Source organism: Pelecanus crispus, chromosome 3, assembly GCF_030463565.1.
Source record: "Pelecanus crispus isolate bPelCri1 chromosome 3, bPelCri1.pri, whole genome shotgun sequence".
Taxonomy (NCBI): Eukaryota; Metazoa; Chordata; class Aves; order Pelecaniformes; family Pelecanidae; genus Pelecanus; species Pelecanus crispus.
This window is the reverse complement of record NC_134645.1, coordinates 104849646-104873326: the sequence shown is the minus strand read 5'-3', so window position 1 is coordinate 104873326 and position 23681 is coordinate 104849646. Positions and strand designations below refer to the sequence as shown.

General features: G+C 37.5%; 1 protein-coding gene across 1 annotated transcript in view; it reads right to left on the bottom strand.

The window, feature by feature from the left end:
* HMGCLL1 (3-hydroxy-3-methylglutaryl-CoA lyase like 1) overlaps positions 1-23681 on the bottom strand; it is an 83593-nt gene that overhangs the window by 45736 nt on the left and 14176 nt on the right. Inside the window, exons 2-5 of the mRNA XM_075707676.1 lie at positions 13895-13972; positions 12795-12902; positions 7654-7749; positions 5696-5844 (exon numbers count right to left, since the gene is read on the bottom strand). Coding sequence (XP_075563791.1) covers positions 5696-5844; positions 7654-7749; positions 12795-12902; positions 13895-13972 — 431 coding nt within the window. The remainder of the gene's footprint in view (positions 1-5695; positions 5845-7653; positions 7750-12794; positions 12903-13894; positions 13973-23681) is intronic.

Genomic DNA, 23681 nt, shown 5'->3' with positions numbered 1-23681 from the left:
TAAATAACACTTTAAACAATAATAGTGCTTTAGAAAGGAAACAATCTCTGTATTGAAATTAATATAAATACAATTTCTGCATATTAATATTTTTATTACCTAAGTAATTCAAGCAAAATATTTAGCCTACAAAATTTGTATTAGAAGCCAAAATGTGTAGTTCTGGGAACTGGCTTGAGCAAGGGCTGCAGGTTTTGGCCACCGTTCTTTAGAAGTAGCCATCTCTAAAAGGGCGATTAAAAACAAACCACTGATCCTCAGTGCACAGAGTACAAATCTTTGTCCATATCGTCTACAGCTTCATTTTGTGTGTCATTGCAGCACAAAGCCTATTAATACATTTCTTATATCAATTGTAATTTACAAAAATTACAAGGTGCTAATCCTTAGCCTATGCACAGGTGGGATGGGATTCATCTGTTCTAACTTCTGATATCAAAGATAGTCATCTGCAGCCTACGCCTTAGATAGGCCATCGATAGGATGACTAACATAGGATAGGACCCAAGCTCCTTTGCAGCCAAAAGGATGGATAATCCAGAGAGTGGTTCATGTTATCCTAAGGCAGATACTTTAAAAAGCGCATACAATAAATCATAGCCTGAAGGCTGCCTATTTCCCGCTAGTAACTACGAGCAGATTTAGGACAACAAGCTCAGACTTGTGTGGTCATGCTCAGATTTGCCTCATGTTACAACAATAGCTGTAAACAATATATAATTATTTTCAGTAAATAGAAGCCACACAACAAAACAAAACCTGAATCTAATCTTCTCCTTGAAATTCAGTAACAACCAGTCAAACCATGAGCACCAGTTCTAAATACTAAATGTCAACTGATGAATTATGTAACATCCCATCCTTCTGTTTCCAAAATGCTGGGTTTGAGGTCATTCAACAGAAACTCCTGCATTTCAATTTCTGAAACTGTCAGTTTCTGCCCCTGCTTGACTTGTCTATGTGATACTTACAGATCAGGATATAAAGCATAAAGAACATGGCATAAAGAACAACTTTCCACAAAGCCTTGACTGTCTCAGCATTTAGAGAATTTTGCATGGAACTGGGATACAAAAATGCCATTTACTTTATCTGTCACTAAAAGCAGCTTCTTTAGTAGCAGCTAAATATGGTCATAAATCAAGAACATAAATCACAGGCTTTGATAGCTAATTCTTTTTTGATTGTTTTATCTCCAGGAAAGAGTCACCTTGATTGCACTGAATATTTCTATGAAATCTCTGTTTAAGTTTTACTTTCTGATTATCTTTTCCACACCTTTTTTCATCAAGGAAGAGAAGGCCTGAGTTTTATATCGTTAAATGCAATGTAAAACTCCACAAGTCTTCTAAATGTACTAAAATATTTGGGAACTAATGAACTACTTCCACTCAAATCCTAATGAATTCCCTGTAGTACTGCAGGCTTTTGTTGGGTGTTAGTACCAGAGAAAATTATGGTTTAGTCTTCTAGAATTAAGTTGGAAATTATGGTCTGCTTCCATAATCTTCCCCCTCACAAGCAGCTGAAATGTTGTAAACAGATTTATTTACTTCCTGGATTTGGCATTCAAAACAGATGCTTCTTCTTTATGAGTGCTTTTTTTTTTTAATTTTTTAACTAATTAAAAGTTTTAAGTCCACCTTCTAGAGCTTTGTTCAACTGCTAGAAGACCTACCATTAAAAAAAAAAGTCCTTCTGAATTCTGCATTTCCATGTTCATGCTCCTGCTATTATTTTTCTGGTCTTCAGAATTCTACTCAACAAAACACAGTACACTGGAGCTTAAAAGAAAGTTCTGAGGTAGATGGACTCTAAACAATCTTTTCTTTTTTTTATTATTTCTGAGCAATCATTCCCTCTCAATGCTTCCTACAGATTCCTCTAACTCTGCAACCCATGTGGAGTGCATCTGAATGAGTTTGAACATAGACTTAGAATCATAGAATGCTTTGAGTTGGAAGGGACCTTGAGAGATCATCGAGCCCAACCCCCCTGCAGTAAGCAGGGATTGAACCTGTGAACTTGGCGTTATTAGCGCCGTGTTCTAACCAACTGAGCTAAACATGCAGGAACAAGACTCAGTGTATCACAATACTTGGTAATTATTCTCTTGAAAACATATCTAGACTCTGATCCATAGCAACATTTTATTTCTCCGTAATTACTATTTTGCCTCCTCAAAAATCTCCCTGGGAGGGATTTTTTAAAAGTACACTCAAAGTCCAAACGGATTGTGTTAACCAGTTCTCTTTTATCTTCTAACTTATTAGCATGCTCAAAACTTTCTTTTCAATATTTTCATATACTGAAATCCATGTTCAATGGACGTTTTAGATACTCAGAATTATTACCTCAGTTAGGTTTTTGCTGTTATGAAATAAGGCTCCACATTCTGCAATTTAGATTCTCAGCAGATTTTTAGCAGATTAGCTACTTTATTATTGAGTTATATTAGATCCCCCTGGACAAATACCAGACAGTCCTCTCCTAAAATTTTTTGTTGAAGTGTAACGTTAGTCCAGCATCTTATCTCCTGCTGCCTCAACCTCTAATTTTCACTGGATAAATTAGTCCCCAAGCTAATATCCCATGATGAAGATAGCTGTAACATAAACATAAATGTCATTTCTCTTCAATACACTTATCCTCTCTAATTGGATTCTTTACTCAGTTATAATCCCACAAATCAAATGATCCTGTCAATGGCTTCCTACTTCTGAATGATTCACTTTTCTTAGACCTGTAAGCCTAAGGAAGAAAGCTATAGCTGGCGTGAACTTACATCATTTTCATTCACTTTGTGGCATGTCTGATATTAAGCAGTCCACTGTTAAAGTGCTGTGTAACATACTGCACCTGGCATGACAGACTCAATAAAATTGTCCTGCATGTACTGTGTGAAGTTTGCCTAGTGAATTGAAATTACAGATCTTTGTACTGGATGCACAAAGTAAGCACTTTTAAAACATAATCTGATTGTATTTTCTCTGAGCTCAATTATCTCGTTTCTCTTCATCTCTGTACTGCTGTTTTTTCTGTTTGCTTCATTACCTGGTTCTTGATACCCCTCTCTTTGTATCTCCTTGCTTTCTTTTCCTTCTTTTTTTGCTTAATTATTTTAATATTCTTTTTTTTTTTTGTGCTCTGCTTCTGTTTGACCGTTTTCTGCCTCTTACTACTTCGTCTCTGTACGTGCCTTCCCATCCTGCTGCTTTCTCATTTTTTTCTGCTGTGTGCAGAAAAAAACCTGCCACACACAATTCATCAGATAGTAGACAATAAATGTATGGGAATGTTGTAGAATCCTATCATGGGAACAGTCATTTCCATCACATCACTGTATCAGTGCCAGAATAACTGCTACTGGTGTATTAAAAATGCCTTAGACATACAATCTGTGGACAAAAAAAGGCAGCAGGTTGCCACTTTCTTAAACATGTGAAAACTAGTGCATGGAAGATAAGTTAACATTTTAAGCTCCAACATCAATCTAGAGTACACCACAGGGGCTTTTTCATCACCTGCAGTTTACATCTTCTAGACCAGCTGCAAAGTCCATTTGTTGACACCCATAGCTATCCAAAAACATACACAATGCATAAGCTTTCAGGATTCCCTTGACGGTTGGTTGCCTCTGTTGTGCCATTTCGTTTAATTTTGTTAGTGAAATTCACGAATATGAAACAGAAAATAGTGCCCGATATGCTTAGACATCTGAGAAAAACAGAAAACAGAAGTTTAGTGTAAAAATGTTCACCAGTGCCCAAGGTTTGTTGCCATACACATGCTGTCTTTTTTGAACTGACTGCCTATTCCCTTATCCACACCTATCTGGGACCTAAAATTCAGGCATCCCTGAGCTTAATCCTCCTGGAGAGCTCAAATTGCTAGTTATGTTCTCAGCTCAGAATTTCGTTCCAGAAAAATGGGGCAAACAGTGGTAGTAGAGACCTTTTAAACAAACAGACCTCTTAACAAGAGAAGTTGCTCAGGAAGGCAAACCCTGACTCTACCTGACAGATTAGCGGCTAGGTAGAGTATTTAAACTCTGTTACAAGTTACTGTTTCTTAACACACTGAAAGCTCTTACTTCTCTATTCAGTGATTTTCCATCTGAAACATATAATCAGGCTAGGGAATAAGGACCCAAGCATTTATGAGCTATCCTGGGTTGGATGTGTGTGTTAAAATCCTTGGGCTGGACAAGATGACCTGCAGAGGTCCCTCTCAAGCTAAACCATTCTGTTATTCTGTGATCCTCTGAGGCCGAGGTATAACTAGAAGTCAGATCTCCCCTTCTCAAGGCAGATGCTCAAACTACCACACTATTGTGAAGGGTCTAGAGAACAGGTCTTATGAGGAGCGGCTGAGGGAACTGGGGTTGTTTAGCCTAGAGAAGAGGAGGCTGAGGGGAGACCTTATCGCTCTCTACAGCTACCTGAAAGGAGGTTGTACTGAGGTGGGTGTTGGTCTCTTCTCCCATGTAGTTAGCGATAGGACGAGAGGAAATGGGCTCAAGCTGCGCCAGGGGAGGTTTAGGTTGGAAATTAGGAAAAATTTCTTTATGGAAAGGGTGGTCAAGAATTGGAACAGGCTGCCCAGAGAGGTGGTGGAGTCCCCATCCCTGGAAGTGTTCAAAAAACGGGTAGATGTGGCACTTTGGGACATGGTTTAGTCCAGTCTACCCTTGATTGGTTTAATGTGGACTTGGTAGTGTAGGTTAATGGTTGGACTGGATGATCTTGGAGGTCTTTTCCAACCTAAACGATTCTATGATTCTATGAAAAAGTGAGCAGTAGCATTACCCCATCACTACTTCTGGAGGAAAGAGAGACCCCGGTATTTATTCCCAGACAGGTTTTCAAGCACTTAGTCTCTGAGGTATTTACCTCTATCTATTTTCAAGTCCAGGTATTTTCTGAGCATGATGTAGTTTGTATTACTAGTAATCCTCAATGAATCTCACTGTTGAGTTTCTCCTTGAACCTATGAGCCTTTTCGCATTCACAAGGACTTTCACAAATAATCTTAGGTAAGTAGCTCTGTGTAAAGCAAGAGAAAATGGAAATCAAAAAGAAAGACTGTTCAAGGGCGAGTACCATTCAGGATTATTTCAAGTTTAAAAGAAGGTACTCTAGAGAAAGATAAATACTGGACAATTCCAGAGTTTCATGCACTAGAGACTCCAAACACTTCAATGCCTGGAGTTGTCAGACCAACTTATATTGAGTATGTTTTTTTTCTTCAGAGTAAATTTTGTACTATCACTTTTATGCCTTGATTCTACAGTGTATGAAGTGATATATTATCAATACTATAACAAAATAAAAGTATGCAGGGTATTTTTTAAGAGGCAACCAACAGTCTTATGAGTTCTCAGCAGCACAAAATAAATTTTATTCTCTCATCTGTGATGATAAAAATAAATTTGTGTAATAAAAAGGGTATGTTTATATACACAGCTTATTTTTTTTCAGTTTCCAGAGAAAACTAGTCACCATTAGCAGATACAAAACAGAGAGCAAAATTACTAAATATATTCAATCTTGTAAAAAAAAAGTCACAATAAAGACTATTATTTCAGTTCATGTAAGATGTAAAAATTTGGTAGTATACTTTTCTACTGGTACAAAAAAACCCCTGTAACAGCAACTCCAATAACTCTGTATGACTTAAGAATCTTTGTATTTACCCACGCACTGGAATATTCATATTCCTTGCAGATTTAGCAACTTCTTCAAATTTTTCTATGCTTTCTTCAATTGAACAATTAATATTCATTTTGCTAAAAGATTCAGATGCTGCACCAAATACTGAGACTTCTGTAGCTCCTGCTGCAATCTGAAAAATACATTTCAATAAAACAGAATCATAACACTATAATAAAAGATTAGATTAAGCATTTACTTCTGTATGACATTCTAGAATTTTGAAGTACAAGTACATCATCCATATCTAAAATATAAGTTTCATTCCAATTTTTTTTAAATCTATTGCATAAAAACAGATTGAATCAAACTTTGAGTTAATTCACTATGGCGTATTTCCTTCCTCCTCTTAGCAATTAGGTAAACATATTTTTAAAGTGATAAATGATAAAGGTATTAAGATGTAGGAAATCATACAAACCAACTATGAAAATAACAATGATTGATACTTATATTCATTTTTCAGAAAAGGAAAAGATCATATAACAACTCTGAAATATCCATCCTCTGTACAAAGCCTATTCCTCATGAATGCCAGGAAGTCGTTCTCATGCTTAGGAAAGCTCTGTGCCTGCATGTGCCTGGAGCAGCAACAATAACCAACAGGGATTTCCTTGTTAGAGCCAACTCTAGGATCAAGGACTCCATCGGTCTTGGTGTCATATTCGATATGGATAATATGGAAAGCATGTATGTGAGAGTCTGCTGAGAAAAGTCTCAGAGCAAATACCAGTCTAGAAAATGTGTAAATGTGGTGACTTCACTGAAGCAGCAATTAGCCTGAGCTTGTACTCAGTACCTCAGTACTCACTCAGTAAATCAACTAACATGAGGCAAACTAGAATGCTGAAAGCCAAATGATAGGAGAAGAAAACATTTAAGCTTAGGAGAATAATTAACTAATTCTCACTCTCCAGTGAGAATAATACTCTTGTTCTATGAAAAAGAATGAAGTTTTTCCCTTTTCTCTCTGCTTCTGCAGGATAATGTCTAAGCTTCAGCAACCCTTACGGGAACAAGTATCATTTCAAACAGAGGGAAGAAAAAAAATAGCAGCAAGAAAGAACTCAGCAATAACCTACAACTATTTTTGAATTTTTTTCCTTTCATTATATCACAGTATAGAGATATAGCAGATTTAATTCAACTCGTACAAGCTACTATTGCAGACAAAGTTGTGGCACTATAAATATGCCTATTGATAGTTAACTCGCCTATGTACAGGATTGTGTTTTCAGGGATTTCATATGCAGTATAGAAATGGAATGGCAGACTACACCACAAAAGTCCATCAAGCAGTATGCTTTCCAAATACGGCTTGTCCTATATCCAGACAAAAGCATAGAAGCATGAAAAAATTTCAGAAAACAAAAAAGTGTAAAGATTTGACTATCAATGTGTATCTTTTAAGAAGACTGAACTGCTCCGTTTTCGCAGTTCCAAACACTTTGAGTCTATAATTTTGAATATTTATTTTGTATAAACTGAAACAATTTAAATTTTCACACCCTACCAAAATGAAATCCAGAATTTAAGAAATCTAATACATTCCTATAAAGCATTTTAATTTAATTGACTCTTTCCTTATTCTTCTTCACTACTTTCCAATAAGAAGACATTCTTCAGAAACTTTTCTAGGGCCAACAAGTCAAAGAAGGAGAAGGAACTGTCTTTGTCTTTATGCACAAGCATCATTTATAGGAACTTGCAGAGACTGTTTGATCAATACTTCCATTAAAATATGAATATATAAAGCTTAACATCACTCTATGAATTTGCCCATTGTTCACAATGAAACCTGAGAATTTTTAGTTAAAAAAACTAAAGCTTAGTTCTAACGGGACAGGCTATATGACATTAAACAGCTAGTTTATGGTACTGAACTGAAAGTATCTGAAACATGAAAGAAGTAATTGTGGACATCTTCTATGAAGGCACTTACAGCAGAATGAAAACCTTGAAGATTAGGCGTGAGAACAGGATATTGGACTCCAGGATGCCGCTCAATGCCTCTCATTACTTCTTTGTGATCTGCCATCTAAAATATATAAAAAATTTGTATTGACCATCAGCTATTTTCTGATCTTATATAGCCAAGCAGAAATTGGCTTAGACTGTGGTTTTGCCTTCATGAGGTATACAGTTCATACAAAAAGTGTAACAAAGGGGTTAAACTGATATTGTACAAGGACTCTTTTTTGGATTTCTTAACTTTTGAATTTTTGAATTGCAAGCTTTCCAGTTCTATATGAATATAGAATTGAGGCTAAGATTTCTATGGTGTTTCTTTTTGTGTGTATCTGTAAAAACATAATTTGCATCATAAATTGATAGACTTGTGATCATGCTGATCATCAACGGTTATTGCAACTTTAAATGTACCTCAATGGACTCAATAGGTGGAATTAACAGAGTAACTGACATTTTAAAACCATCCAAATCTTGAAAACTTCAGCACTCTGATAACTGCAACTTCACAATCTTAAGCGTAAGTGAACCTGAATTACTCAACACTGTAATCAGCATATTTGAAAAGACTAATCACAAGTCTATCCTTAAAAATATAGCAAAATCCAGTTCTCTGCATAGTGTAACATTTTAATATATTTAGAATTTTCTTTCAAAAGAAGAAAATACTTCTTTATTATAGCAAAGGTCAAAGACCATTACTTCATTCAAGCATTTGTTTTCCTTAGTCTCCTATCACAAAAGAAACTGCTTTTTTAAGATATCGTTACACTTTCTCATTCAAGATTAAATATACTCCATGTACTAATCAAGAAGATGAATCAAAGACTTATTCATGTAATAAACTGTAGATTATTTAGACAAGCATATTTTCTTGAAAGAAGTGGAGGAAAAATTAGTTTATTTTTTAATGGTGTGCATGCCTGAAAACAATACAGTTAATAAAACATATCCCTCATACTTAATGTCTTAGATTTTGAGTTTTAAAAAATGAATAGTGTATTTTAAATGCTTTTTAAATCAGATCTCTTAAAAGCAAATCTTCCAAACAAACAATATTGAATTGGATTTCTGATTCTTTCCACACTGATGAAAAGTCATTTGAGGAGTACCATATGAAAAGATATATGAACTACAAAGCTTTTGTTACTCTTCATTTTCAGTGGATACTGTATTGATAGCTTTGCTGTACCACAATTCTAAATATCTGATATTAAATTATACAAGATTATTAAGCGACAATACTACTGGCAACCCGGTATCTTCCTGTCACTAGTTTCCTACTACGAAAATGAAAGGATTAAAAACATCAGAAAAAGGCATGTATGCCTCCTCAAATGTAAGCCCAACACGTATCTATAAGGAAGTGGATATATGGTATGAAAAGTGTCTTATAGCCAGATACAACTAATTTCTCATCAGGAAACAAGTGATGGCACAAAGCAACTTTTGTAATTGCCTCTACGTGAACTAAATCAGTGTGACCACCTAACATATCTGATAACCTCACAAAAAACCATTTGGTAATGCCTTAGTTTTTAAGAACAATTTTTCATTCCTTAATTTAATATAAATAGCATCTACATTTCTCAGGGCAAGGAAGAATGTTTGAAACCAAATGATTAATTAAATGGCAAATGCTGGAACTAATTCCACACTTTAAAATTATAGCCTGACTTAAAATATACTAGAAAACCGAAATGACACTTTTTCAACCAATATAAAGCTGCCAGGTCCAAATAATATTATATGTATTACATTTGCCCCTTACTATTTTTCCTGTAAGTAAAATACCATTTTAACACATATAGCATGTTATAAGATTTTAAATTGTAATAAAATATTTCTTTTCCAAATTTCTTTAAAAATAAGCTTTCTAATGGTAGGTATTTATAATTTTTGGCCGTTTAGGTTATAGGTGTGGGATCCTGTTTTATATGGCACCTCGCTACTGTGGAACTTTTTCTTTTAGCCTTTTTCAGTAAAAAAATCTCTGCCAAAAAAAACAGTGGATGGGAAACCATAAAAGAGCTTTAAAATGCTAAAAAAAGAAATAAGTGAATGAGTGATCTAAACGTAACCGTGAATTCTATTCCCATGACCTATGAAAAGAAAAAAGAAAGGAGCAAAGAAAAGACAGTCAAGGCTGCACTCCTTATCAAAGCAACACAATCTTATCTTTTAAATAAAAAACATTTTAAATACAAATTAAGCTATGAAAATATTCAGACATGAAGATAAGAGGGGATTGTTCATTTTTTCTAAACTGACAAACCTGTGCTAAATTTGGTACTCCTAATGGCTCACGGGGAAAGGAAATAATTAAACAAGAAAGGAAGAAATACACCGTTGCTTTAGACTTTTCCTGCTAACATTTAAAAACTCCTACATTATTCTCTGTTGCTGTAACTGCCAAAGTTTGATGGCACTTGGAACAACTTAGCCTAGTCGCTTTTAACAGACACAATCTGAAAACTCATTGCCCCTGCATTGACACCAAAGAAATTCTGTGTTGTCCCTGTTCCTTTCCCTTTTCCTATTATCCTTCCTTTAGGCCCTTCCCTGGTGATCCTGGGAACAGTGAAATAAATCAGAGTCTGTTAGAGAGTGCTATACAGCCAGTTTGCTCTGCTAACTCATGAATAAGAAAAGGTGTGATCATACCATGTTTTTCTCAGAGGAAAGCCTGGAATACAGTCCAGGCCCAGGATGCATTCCCGGTTTAAAAAGGACAAACTTTATATACATTTTGACAGAAGATGTGCAACAAACAATGTTAAAAATTGAAGTATTTTCTCCAATGAATTAATTTCATGTTTTACTTTATAAATAACTTGCGTGGTCCTTACTAAACATCTAAGTACTAAAATGCTTCAGTGCAAACAAGTGCATGATTTCTTGAAAATTAGTTGAAATGATATAGACAAGTATTGATTTATTTCCTTACTTGCAGGGAATGATTAAGTTTGCACAACACAGGACTAAGCCTGAATTTGCAGTGTTAAATCTCAAATGAAAACCTGGCACTCCTAATGCCAATGTAGTTTTACTGCTGAGTTCAGAAAGGCTGGGATTTCTGCTGAATTATACCAAATGTAAAAATTAATTTTGGGAAAATAATAAGCAAATTATTACAATTCATCAAAACTCAGTATGGCTGCTGATGGAGTGCTAGATCTGCAAAATAAGTAATGTGCATAACTACTACTACATACACAAAAGTCCTGAATTTAGATCTTCCAAACGCACTTCCAAATGTAGAAAATGAAAGTTCATTTAGGGAAAAAGAAAAAAAAAGTATGCTACCTTTCTTTTTCACATCAATGACTATTAGTTCTCAGAAGAGTAGAAAAGACGTAGGAACAACATTAGATTATATTAATAATGTGTCACCATCCCAATTCTTTAGTTACAACTTAGTAAGAGCAAAATAAAATGCACAAGTACCTTCTTTGTTACCATTCCATAGTAAAACGTTAATGTTATAAAGAATTTTGTCTGTATTATTAACTGCATAAAGTCACTGCCCCTTGGTGAGGAAATTCAAAATCAGGATAGAATCTGCAACATATCTCCTTAACTAGAATCCTTAACACATAAGTGCATGTGTGTTTGTATGTGTGTGTATGCTTATAATGTTAGCGTTTGGAAAATACACGGAAATATACCAAGTGCAGCAGATAAAAAATGGTGTTTGGCTTCAGGGAAGAGTCAAGTTTCCATGACAATCCACACAACCCCTAGGCCTGGGGAGTCTACTCCCCTGGTTTGGGGCTAGGGAGCTCTGTAGAGAAGTTTCCCCAGTTTGTACAAGCCCTGTGCACCTTGGTTTCTTTCTCTGATTCTAGGTCTCTGAACTGATGTTGCTTCCACAGGAAGTCCCCTCCACCACGACTGTTCCCCAGAGATGAGCCCCATTGCTGTTCATCTGGATACTCGAACTCAGTACTCTGCACCCTGACAGCTTCATATTCTCTCATCTTTATCACTGTGTCTACACTCAGCATCCTATATCCTAGCTGCCCTTTACTCAGAGGGTTGATACATCGTCCCCACATACCTTACGCCCACTCAGCATCCTGTGACCCAATTCTCTCACTCCCCATTTACTGCTGTCCCTTGCACATACATACTCACACAAGTTCCTACCCTCATGCTCCAAGGGGGAAATAGGGAATCACCTGCTAAATCATGTATGTTTGGAGAGTGATGACAATATTTAAGATTTCTCACACCCTACGTAGTAACCATGGCAAACTGTACTCCTGGCATTTCTGCTGATCAGGGCCCAGAGTTTAGAGTTTAGCTGCTTAGAGTTTAGCTGCCTGCACTCAAGGCCAGCTCATTGACAAGAAGACAGCAACTTGAGAAGCCTCAATCAGCCTTGGAGCTCATCAATAACAGCTGGAAAGTGGATCAGCAGAGGCTCCCCCAAACAGTTCTGTTAGGAAGTCTTAATGTGGCCTACCCTCCCTTTTCACTCAGAAGAAACTTTTAAGCCGAGACATTCTTATGCCTCCTCTCTGCCTGAGAAACAGTGCAGCTGCACAGCAGCAGCCAAGCCCGTGCTTGGCCATGTACCTTACTGATTGGATCCTGACTGTTTCACAGAGTTGACTTCCCGGCTTGACCCTGGACCTGCTGCATCACTGGGGACTCACCTGAGTATGTGTACTCTTGGCTGCCCTGGTTACCCTCACCAGACTTGCTCTGCTCTCACGGACTCTTGGAATGCCCTTTGGTCAACAAGGCTACAATCTCTGCTCCCCTTGTTACTGGTGCTTGGCTTCCAGTTCCCCTTCCCTTCTGGAGCAACCTGCTCCCTAACTCTGCAGAGTTAGGGATGTAACCAACTTTCTGCACAGCTTGCTGGCTTTTCTTCAATTTTGACTGCTTTTTAATAATTAGCCCAACTTCAGCTGACCTGAATAAAAGCATAAAACTTGAAAACTGCGTAAATGGTGTCTGACAACAGCATCCAGTTTTACAAATTAAAAATGTATTATTTCTGTGCCATTTTCTTGTATAATTATACAGGCTATACTACTGGAAAACTCCACTGCATGGAATGGCATTTAAATTGAAAGAGTTCTGAATGGTGATGATTTTACATACCTGAGGCACCCATTTGGATGAAACAAAACTGGTCACCTCTATTGCAGGCAGGCCTGTTCTGGAAAGCCGGTTGATTAACTCAATTTTGATATCAGTTGGGACTATTACCTACAGACATGGAGATATACTATAATAAAGTATTTCACGCAGTAAGAAACTTTTGTAAGTGAAATGCTCTTAGCACATAATCAATACTTTTTTTTTTTAAATAATGAACTATACTCATACATTATACCCTAAATATACTGTTTCATGACAGTAGGAAGCTACTGCACAAGGAAAGCACTAGGCAGTATACATGATCCTACTCCATTGTTTGTCCACCACAAAAGAATGAGGAAGCACTTCCATGTAATTTGTTATAGGTCTAGCCTCACTAATTGTTAGTAACCAAACACCAACCTAGCAAAGCAGCGACAAAGGAAATAGTAACACAGAATAGTCCAACCAGAGAAAAATGAAAAAAAGCTCCACAGCTGAGGCAGAGTAATTCTCCTGTTCTGTTTATACTATTAATACCTTTGATATCAGTAACAACGATATATGTAAGCTTATCCTCCTGTTTGTGGAAAGAGATGATTGTTTTGATACATGTACCCTATTTTACATAGTCTCTTTCAATCTTCTTCTGTGCTTCCCTACCAACTCTTCAGGCAAGTATTATCAAAAGAGTCATTTCTTTTTCTTTCCACGCCTGTTCAGCAGGAAGCATGTCAAAACTTATTGTACTGTTTCTATTATAGTAGCACATGTAGCATAAACACACATTATGAAGATAGCCAGTGTTTCATGGCATTTACCAGTTATGTCATGACAGAATGTGATTGACTGACAAGACAAATACCAGAGAGAAAAATGGCAGTAGAGTAACAGAAAGGCTAGTTAACCAAGTATAGCAAGAAATTATATGATTTAACATCTGGCTAAATAGTAATATACCTTTGTTCTAATATACAAGACAGTTATTAACACATAAATCAATAAATATATTTATAGTACAAAATGGAAGAAACACAATTAGCAGGATATATGTATTTTAGACAATGAAAATAATGCTGATATCCATGTCAAAACACACCCCCAAAAAAGAGAAAAATTACCTTTTCATTTTGTAATCCATCTCTTGGCCCAACTTCTACAATCTTTATGTACTCAGGCAGTCCAGATGCTTGAGATTCCTGAAATACAAATCAATATTAAAACAAAACAGTGAAGGTCACTAAGATCAAAGGTATACCTTGTACTTGTCTTCTCATATGATTCTGGGTATAAAGTCATATTGTCAACAGTAACTTTGCTCACAGCCTTTGAAAATCTGTGAGAATATGTTCCACACCTTGAGTCAGGGAATAAAAGTTAAAAGCAGAAGTTACCTGCACGCATGTTCCACTGCTCCTCTGAGGCCACAAATGTTTATCATAAAAATGTACATAAAACCATAAATGAACATTGGGTTTTACAGAGTGAGAAATATTCCCATTTCGAAAAGCTCCCCAACGAACAATCCCGTTCCCCAAACTTCTAACTGAATGTTCTCAATTTAACTGAACAGTTACTTCTCTGTAAATGTTTGCAAGACCGGGCTATAAATCTGAAAAGAACAGAGCAGTCAAGAAATGTTGAAGAGATTATTAATGAAAGATGAAAGTAATTCCTCTGCCTGAAGATGAAGGTTTTAAAGAAGGATTTAAAGGAGAACAAGGAAGGCCCCTGGTAAACAAGAAGAATTTTCCAGGTGTAAAGGAAGATCTGGAAAGGCAGGAGGCTGAAAGCGAAAGGAGGGAAGGAAGGCAGCAGTAAGGTCAAAGGCCTAAGGAGAGCACAGGGAGTTGGAGGGGGAGGAAGGAGAAACAAGAGCAGAAAAGCAGGTGAAGGGAAATGAAACTTCCTTTTTTATTATTTAGCTGCCCTGTTATTGAATCAAGTTGACAGGTGTGGCAGTTAACATAACCTGGGCCTTTAAGTCCTGAAACAGTTCAGAGCTCAGACTGACCCCCAAAAAAGCTGTGTGTCTTTAAAAAACAAATCAAATGGCCAACTTGGGGCACGCTGCCAGCACCTGTACAAGCAGGCAGGAGGGACGCCGGCAGCCCCATCAGGAGCTCCGGAGATGCCCTGTTTTTTGTATTGCGCCGAATACAGAATCCGACCTGGTGCCTTCGTTCAGGTGGCGAAAGCCCGTGCTGGGATAAGACAGCTGCTCCCGCTACACCCACCATCTCCCCTGAGAGTTAAATTCCATGGGAAGGATGACACTGCCAGCCCAGGGGGATGGCTCCTGCCCATGGGAGTCGCAGCTCGCCCACAGACCAGAAATGGCTTCTGCAGTGCTTAAGTACGGCCACTAATCTCACATCATCCACAAACAGATGAAAACCCCCGTTTTCATTCCTCCCGGGCTAGTACCATCAGGGTCGTTTCAACCAAATGGATGCTAATTTCTCCTCATGGTAAGGGAAAATGAGCACTCCTACAGCACCTTTGGTTTCTCCCCACGTTCTTTTATCCTCACGTGGATAAAAGTCAGCTCTCTGCAGCAACAGCCACAACACTAGCCAAAATACAATAAACATATTTCAGAGCATTTACTGTGTATTTATCTGAGCCCAGTAAAAAGAATGGGAAACAGCTGTATAATATCTATTTGATCACGTGGAACATCTGGTAAGTTAAAACTCTGTCAGGCTGTGCTAAGCCCACACTCGCTGACAGTATAAACCTACTTAAATGTGAAGGTTTTACCTTCACATCTGCTGCATATTGTTTCTCTTTTTTTAAGTTATTTTCACAAATATGGCACTGCTTCAGCACTACGGGTATAAATCTGGGTTATTTCATGATTATCAGATCCTTCTTGTTACAAGACAAATGCCACAGCTGCGCTACGAGTAAAGCTGTGATGGGGAAAAAAAAAAAAAAAAAAAAAGAGGTAAAATAGATTATGTGAACCAAAACTTAATTTAGAGCATGAAAAATGTCCATAAAACTTCGGTGGCAAAAATGTTCAATTTCTAGGCCAAAGCCTGTAAATCCTATTCAGTTCTTACTGTGGTAAAACTTTTGCTGAAATCAAGGAGCTGTACCTGTCTTTACCAAAGAGTTCACACAGCTACAGCACGTGCAGTAGCCATTGACACATCCATTCAGGGGATGTCTGCAGCCCTTGGATTTCATAGGGGACAGAAGTTTGGAATGGACTTTGCAAAAGGTGTTCAAATATTGATTTTCATTCTCCATCTGTGATATTATAGGCATATAATCTCTTTGAGCCATACTCCAGGGCCTCTCATCCCCTGATTTTCTCTGCAGGCTTCCTGTCCACTAGTCAGTTTCAACTCCAGTTCACTGTTCTTGAACACGACACTGAGAACCGTGTACAGGATAATTCTCACACGGGCCATGCAGTGGAAATTCAAGGCAGTACTACAGACAAATCCTTACATTCTTCGAGCTGATCAACTAATAGCTTTGAGTAAAGATCTTCATTCTTAGTCCAGAAGAGTCTTGCTTTGCATTGAATTTCATCTAGTTTCATCTATAGTACTTGATTGCTCCTGTCTTCAAGGTCACTCAGTTCCTCCTGTGTGGTATCCAGTGCGGTACTGATAATGTCTCCTGTCTTTCTGTAATCAGCAGATCCTACCAACTTGCTATTTCCTGGTGAAAACATCTGGACTAACATTTTACCACAAACACATATTATCTCAAAAAATAGGGGTTAGTGCTATAGAATAAACACATCTTCATAAAAGACATGAGGAACTCCACCAGCAATGCCTCTTTGGTCTAATAAATCTGCTTTCAACATTATCTCTTATTTCCTCCTCAGCCAGCTTCTTATGCATCTCGCAAATCCTGATCTGATCATCCTTCTCCCCAACTTCACTAATAATTTCTCTCATACTGCATTGATGAAGCTCAGATAACCAGCAAGTAAAAGGGAGGCAGAATACTTAGGTTCAGGCCCCTGTGTACTATTTATGCATTTTACAGTGCATAATCACTGGATAAAACTGAGAAACAAATCAGAAACTGTATGAGTACATGTACCATCTTCTGCTAAGATGACTCCAGCATTTTTCCATTCTGTGGCCCAAGCTGAACCAGAGGAGAAAAGGAATACCTCTTCACCTTAATCTCACCTGTCCTATGAACAAATACTCAATAACTAGCTGTTAGGATATTCTTCCAAGAAGTTGGAGATACATACTTGATAATGTGGTTGGGAAGAAAAAAGAGACTTCCTGCTTTCTTGGGAAGTCTTCTGACCACAGCGTCACACTTGCAGAATATTTGGACATCACTTGAAACACAGATGAAGAAGTCACCTGAGCCACCAGTCACATTCTGTGCCAGACTCAATGCCATCTGCATTCACTAGGCAAGCTTCAAATCCACAGAACAGACTGAAGTCTTTAGGAACTTATGCAGAGTTTAACACTTCTCTGTTTACTATCTGGACAGCATTAGACCTTAACCAGGACTCGGGCTTCCTCAATTGAGGGACCGAGTTCCCCGAACTCTAACTGGAGGATTCCAAATCTGCATCATCCCCTTGGGTAAAAGCAAGGATTTTCAGAACCAACAATGAGACAAACTTAGAGAATTTCAACACCTTCAAGTACAGCATTAAATAGTCTACAGATAATAAATAGAAAATATAAATAGAAATAAATAGAAAAATGAAAAATAGTTTTTATATTTTAAGAGAATCTAAAAAAGGTGAACCTTACATAAATACACAAGTACTTACATTAAACACTAAACATGTCAGGTAAAGAATTTTGTTTCAGAAAAAATATTTACTGAATTGTATTGTATGAAGTATTTCATGTAACGAAGCATAAAAAGTAGTTATGGTAGACATTGAGAGGTGACTGCTTATTGAATTATATAGTGGCTCTGTTAAAAAGTAATGACTACCAAAGTACAGGGTTTGAAATATCAAAAAGGAAACAGTTGACATAAAAGACTAAGAGCCTGGAAAATTTGTTTTTTCCATGTATCAAGCCTTGCCAAGGGAGAACAAAAAGCATATAAAACCACAAAAAATTGCCTCCCTCAAAACAGAATGCAGCCAAAGAATCTTTTGTAAAAAAACAGAAAAAGGAAAACCATACCATTCAGCTTGAGACACTGAATGCCAAATTTCTGTACGGAAACATTTTCCCTGAGTTATAAATAGCTGAAAATTCAAGTTTATTATAGAAAATCCTAGTAACCCTTAATTAGAGCAGTATAATCTTCTTCGTATAACCATAAATGTAATCAAATTAAATAAACATACTTTTTAAAGTTCTGTCACTGCTTCAGTACGTCTAGTAAAGGTTGCTGAGGTTCATTCAGCCTTATGATTTTTAGTCCACACAGCCCATTCATTTGGACACTAATAGCATTGGCAAGTATTACCCAGAGCTGCTCAAAAACAACTGAAAGGACCCAAAAGTAAGGGAGAAGAATCTGGAGGTTCAGGTCTTTTCAATCTTTCTAACCAAGCAAAGACGAAGCTCTGCTTTCCTTTTCCACAAGGTGGTGTTCTGGCACAGAGGACAGCTGAACAAAGGTAGGTCCATCTTGTACAAGGAAGAATTATTCAGGAGAGGAGTTTTAAACAATAATCAGCAGGGAGGTGGCATTGTAACTACATATGTACATGTGCAGTGACATGGACAAATGCCCAAAAACTAGGAGAAGGCTCTGACATAAATAATATGATTGCTGGAAGTAGAACAAAGAAAACAGTGGTCAACCTTCTGAACATATAGATGTCTCTAAACTTTACAAGACACAGAGGAAATAAACAGGAAGAAATTAAAAACTCAGTACATAATCAAATAATGATTGAAGTGGTATTGCAGAGACTCGTTTATATAGTTCACACTACTGGAAGGCCAGTATAAAATGTATTCATTCCCAAGTTAACGAGGGGGAAAATGGAGATTTGCCCGTGAGATATAAATAATATATACAGATATTCAGAAAACAGTGGGACACACCTGGTAAATATGGCTCAGTAAAGATAAACTGAGTATTCATCCTAGAGCTTCTGCCATATGCTACTGAAATGACCACTGGGAGAACAGTAGCCAGGCCACGACTAGCAAAAAAACTCATCAGCCCTTGAGAAGCTTTCATTAAGTAATTTTTTCTTATGATATCATTGCATATTCATGACCTGAATGATAACATAGAAATACCACAAACAAAGCAGTTGCAAGTGCTTTACACAACAGGCCTGGAATTCAAAATTCCATTGACATACTAGAGAAATAAATATGATGCATTTCAAAAAAAGCAATACACACCACTTAGGACGATCCTTATTGTATCTGATGCTGACTGACTAAAAGAATTTTTGCATGTTGTCCTTTACAAATTCTATCATGCTCCATTTTAATAATTTTGACCCCCAAAAAAAAGACTTTTGTAAAATAAAAGACAGAGATTACCTGACTAAACAGTTCTATAGAAAAGGACTGGGATAGTAAAACAAATAACAAACTGAATATGAGTCAATAAGAAAGAAAAAAGAAGAAAATGAAATGGCAAATCTAATCTTAGGCTATAAACAGGGATGTCATAGATATAACAGTAGCCTGCCACTTAATGAGTAGAATTACTGTGTCTAGTTTTGGACTTCCTACTTCAAAAAAGAATTCAATCAATTGGAGATCATCCGCAGGAGGGCAAAATATAAAATGCAAGTAAATCATTACAGAATGAAATGAGTTAAATGCAGAGTTAACGTATGTGGAGTAAACCAAATAATCGTTGAGGTCAGAAGGGACCTCAGATCTTCTAGTTCAACCATCCCCACTCAGAGCAGGGTCAACTAAAGCAGGTTGCCCAGAACCATGTTCAGTTGGGTCTTGAGTATCTCCAAGAATGGAGACTCCTGGGCAACCTGGTCCAGTGTTGTCCACCCTCACAGTAAAAAAACTTTTCTGATCTTTACATGGAATTTATTGTACTTCAGTTTGTGCCCATTGCCTCTTGTCCTGTCAATGATTTTGTCTTCTTTATCCCTGCCGCTAGGTATTTGTACACATTGATAAGATCCCCTGAGCCTCCTTTTCTCCAGGCTAAACACTCTCAGCTCTTTCAGCCTCTCCACATATGACAGAGGCTCCAATCCATTAATCATCTTCATGGCCCTTTGCTGGATCTGGTCCAGTATGTCTACATCACTCTTATACTGGGGATTAAACCTACAGGTATTGCTTTAGTCTACCTCTTCAAATTTAATTTGAATGTGCTTACAACTTTTATTAGGGAGCTGTGTGAGCTCATGAGAGAGTAGTGACTTACATATATCAGGTGATTATCTGAACTGCCTGACAATTTACTGTAGGGATTTCTATTGTAAAGTAATAGCTCTAACATTTCTACTGTTGTTTCCATTAATTATTAAATTCTAATATAATCTGCTAGTACACTTATTAAATTGTTGCAGGGCTGTTTACAATAAAATACAAGTCATTCATATGAAAACAGAAGAAATATGATTTTAAACACAGGGGTATTCAACTAAACTGTAAATGCTTATGCTGCTGGAGTGGCCAGTTGTTTGATCTAATCTGTTTACAAAGAGGACTTTAATGATAAAGACAAAAGTCATAAAGTGCAAATACTATTAACTAACAATAAGAAAAAACTATGACTTTTATTTAGAAATTAGAAATTAATATTTTGTAAAAAGAATTCTATCAAGTGAGCAGAATTCTGATGAACTGACAGTTCAGAAGGTAACAAATGACATTAATAGGGAATGCTCCAGAGACAGTAAAAAAAAATGTTGCTGTGTTAAGAATAATATTCTTACACAAAACTAGAAAATTCAAGTCACACTCTTAACTACACTACTCATGGACATACAGTTACAAATTTAAAAAAGCAAAATACCATCTACATATTACTGTTCCTTTTGGAACTCCTTTAGAATAGGTGTTCCAGAGCTACAGAAGATGAGGTTTAAGAATGGTATTCAGCTCGAAGTTAAGAAACCTCAGCTCATTCCTGCTGTCTAAACATATGTACCTGGAGTCATTCTGGATGACTTAAGAGTTCTGGCCTCCAAGTGCTGCTCAGGAAGGGCATGGGTCCCACTTTGCCCATTTACTCTAGGTTTCATTTCAAACCTATCAAGATGTCTATACACTGCAGGGCAGCTCAGACGGCACTAGACTCATCTGTTAGACAACCAAACTGAGCTTCTAAATGATTCCCCCCATGCAGGTGTCTAAAGGCATGCTAGATGTCTAAATTCCCATTGCAGCTGAAGGAGCTTTATTTAACATGGCTGATGGAGATAAAGAATAACTCAGGTCATCCTAAGGTTCACACCTAGTGGCTGATGATCTCAATCACCAGGTTTGTATAACTGCTTGGGGACTGAATGCCACTCCAGAAGGAAATAGGTCTCTTGTACATTTTACAATGTACGGGATATGCCTGCTTCTTAAGGATGTCTCATATATCCTCAGTGTTTCAAATGGCAGTAGGCACCTATGTTTAGGCAACTGAGTCCTGTCCTAGGTCTGCACTGGCTATCAGAGGAACTTCAGCTGCTGTAGACACCTACTTATGCCTTAATTCAGATGTCTTAATCCCAAGCAGACATTTGCCTCAAATGAACTATTTATCATCTAACGAGTTATCAAGAGAAATAGGAGGAACTTCTTTTGAGTTCCTCTAAGAGCTCAGTAGGCGATGTATTCTTTTCGTCATTGTAAATTAAGTTTTCACTCTTCCTTGTTGACATGATTCGCAATCCATCCTGCTGCTGCATTTCATCTTTGCCTCTAAGCTCTTCCTCACTGAAAAACTGGAATACAGACAAAAACATAGGAGAGAGGAAGTAACATTACTCCTTGTAGCAGATTATTTCAATCCAAAATATACCCCCAGCAACTGATACCCTACACATCAACAATTTTCCAGGTATATGAAAGGCAACATGTAGCACATGGATATTTAAGCAGCATTAGAGGATTCTAATTCCTGTTTCAGAGCACCTCTTTGGAGCAACTCTATGACTTTTATTCTTCTGCCTAAGCTATGCATTAGAAGCAATTCAGATCAACTGAATTCTTGCCTCCTTGTTTTCCCGTATCTCCTCTGTAAACAACGCATTCACGTTGATCCAGACTTTGACCCATGGACTGACTTTCCAGTTTTACCTTGGACCTCTCTCATCACTATGGACCTGCCTGATGGTCACTGGGCTGCGTGGCCAACCCCGATTACCACCACTGGACCGAATCCTGACCCTGACTCACTGACCTGCACTCCCAGCTCTGACATTGGACCACCCTTACCACCACAAACTTGCCCGATGAACTGGACTCTTGCTTGAACCTGGCTACCATCTCTAGGCCTATCCTGCTCACCTTACTTGGCTACTGTGGGACTGGGCCCTGGCTGGTGACCTGCCAGCCCTGTTGCCATCCTCAGCTTACCTCCCTTAAGGAGCCGCTGGCCCTCGCTGCTCCCTGACAATCAAACTGAGCAATTTCTTATTCTAGAGTTCATTGCAATATCTGATCCTTGTTCCCTGACGTCCAGTTCAGATATATACTCCTTGAGCATTTCTTTACCCCAGGTCATACATGCTGGGAGTAGAATGCAGCCTATTTTTCCCTTTCTTTGCCCCTTTCTATCAGTTGTACCTAAAAAGAAAGTGCAGCAGTTGTTAATGGCTAGCACTGTAAGTAGAAGCTTTGTTGTAATATCACATGTTCCAGATTAGAGCAGCAGCAGTCATAAGCTACGTCTGAAAGTTAATGCTTTGCACATTAACTCTCTCTGATCCTGCTGCACATCTCCTTACCCAGGGTAGGCTAAAGTTATCAGATGCTATGAGAGTAATCCCAAAGGATAATGGCTTGTTCAAGCAACAAACAAGGGTTTGACATGAAAAAATACACCAAAGTCCAACTAACAATAAAAGACCTCTGTCTGATACACAAATACAACTCCACTCATAAAAGAGAAAACTCAGGCATGATATGCAGTTGTGCTAAATCACTTACTGCACAGAGAATCACCAGAGGGGTACTAAGTGTGCAAACTGATTTCACAGCACAGTATCTCCCAGGTCTTAGCAAAACATAATAAGATGTAGCAAATCAAATAAGCAAATCCTTTCTATATGAAAGGACATTTCTTTCAGGCCAAACACAAAATAGCACATTTTCCAAAAGAGCTACAGAGTTAATAAATCAATATAATCTCTGTCTGCAGGAGTCTATCAGAGGGAATAAGAGAAGGAATTCTCCAGTTGTCAGACTATTTTCCTTTATACTAGATCAGAAGAGGTCAACTCTCACATACTTTGTGTGAAACACCTGCTGAATATTGTTTTCTGTGATTTGCAGTTTACCCTTATGCTTACAGTGGATGTGCTTAGCCACTCAGAGATGAAAACAAAACCCATGGCTGCCTCCAACATATAATTTGCCTTGTATAACCAACTGAAGTGAACTCGGCTTTAACTATGAATGTGTATTCATAGTTCATAAACTGAACTGGCTCCTTCCATTTTGCTTAATTGAAAGGGTAGTCATATACTTGAATACTGTTTGGAGGTGTCTACTTTCACTTTTATTTTAAAAGCATAAGAGTAAGCTCTAATAATTTTTTAATACATTTTTAAATACATGAGAAGGTGAAAGTTGTTTTATGTTGTACTTTTCATATCACATCAAAGACTAAACTGACTTTCCTTCTCAGACTATTCCTCATTTTCCCCTTTCGTGAGGAAGTGCTGAATTCAGAAGTAATAAACAGGCTTAAAGATTCCTCATTGGTTTTTTATTGTGTTTTGGGTTTGGAATGCATTCTGAACCTACAACTCTTAGTCAAACAAATTACATGGGTTACCATACT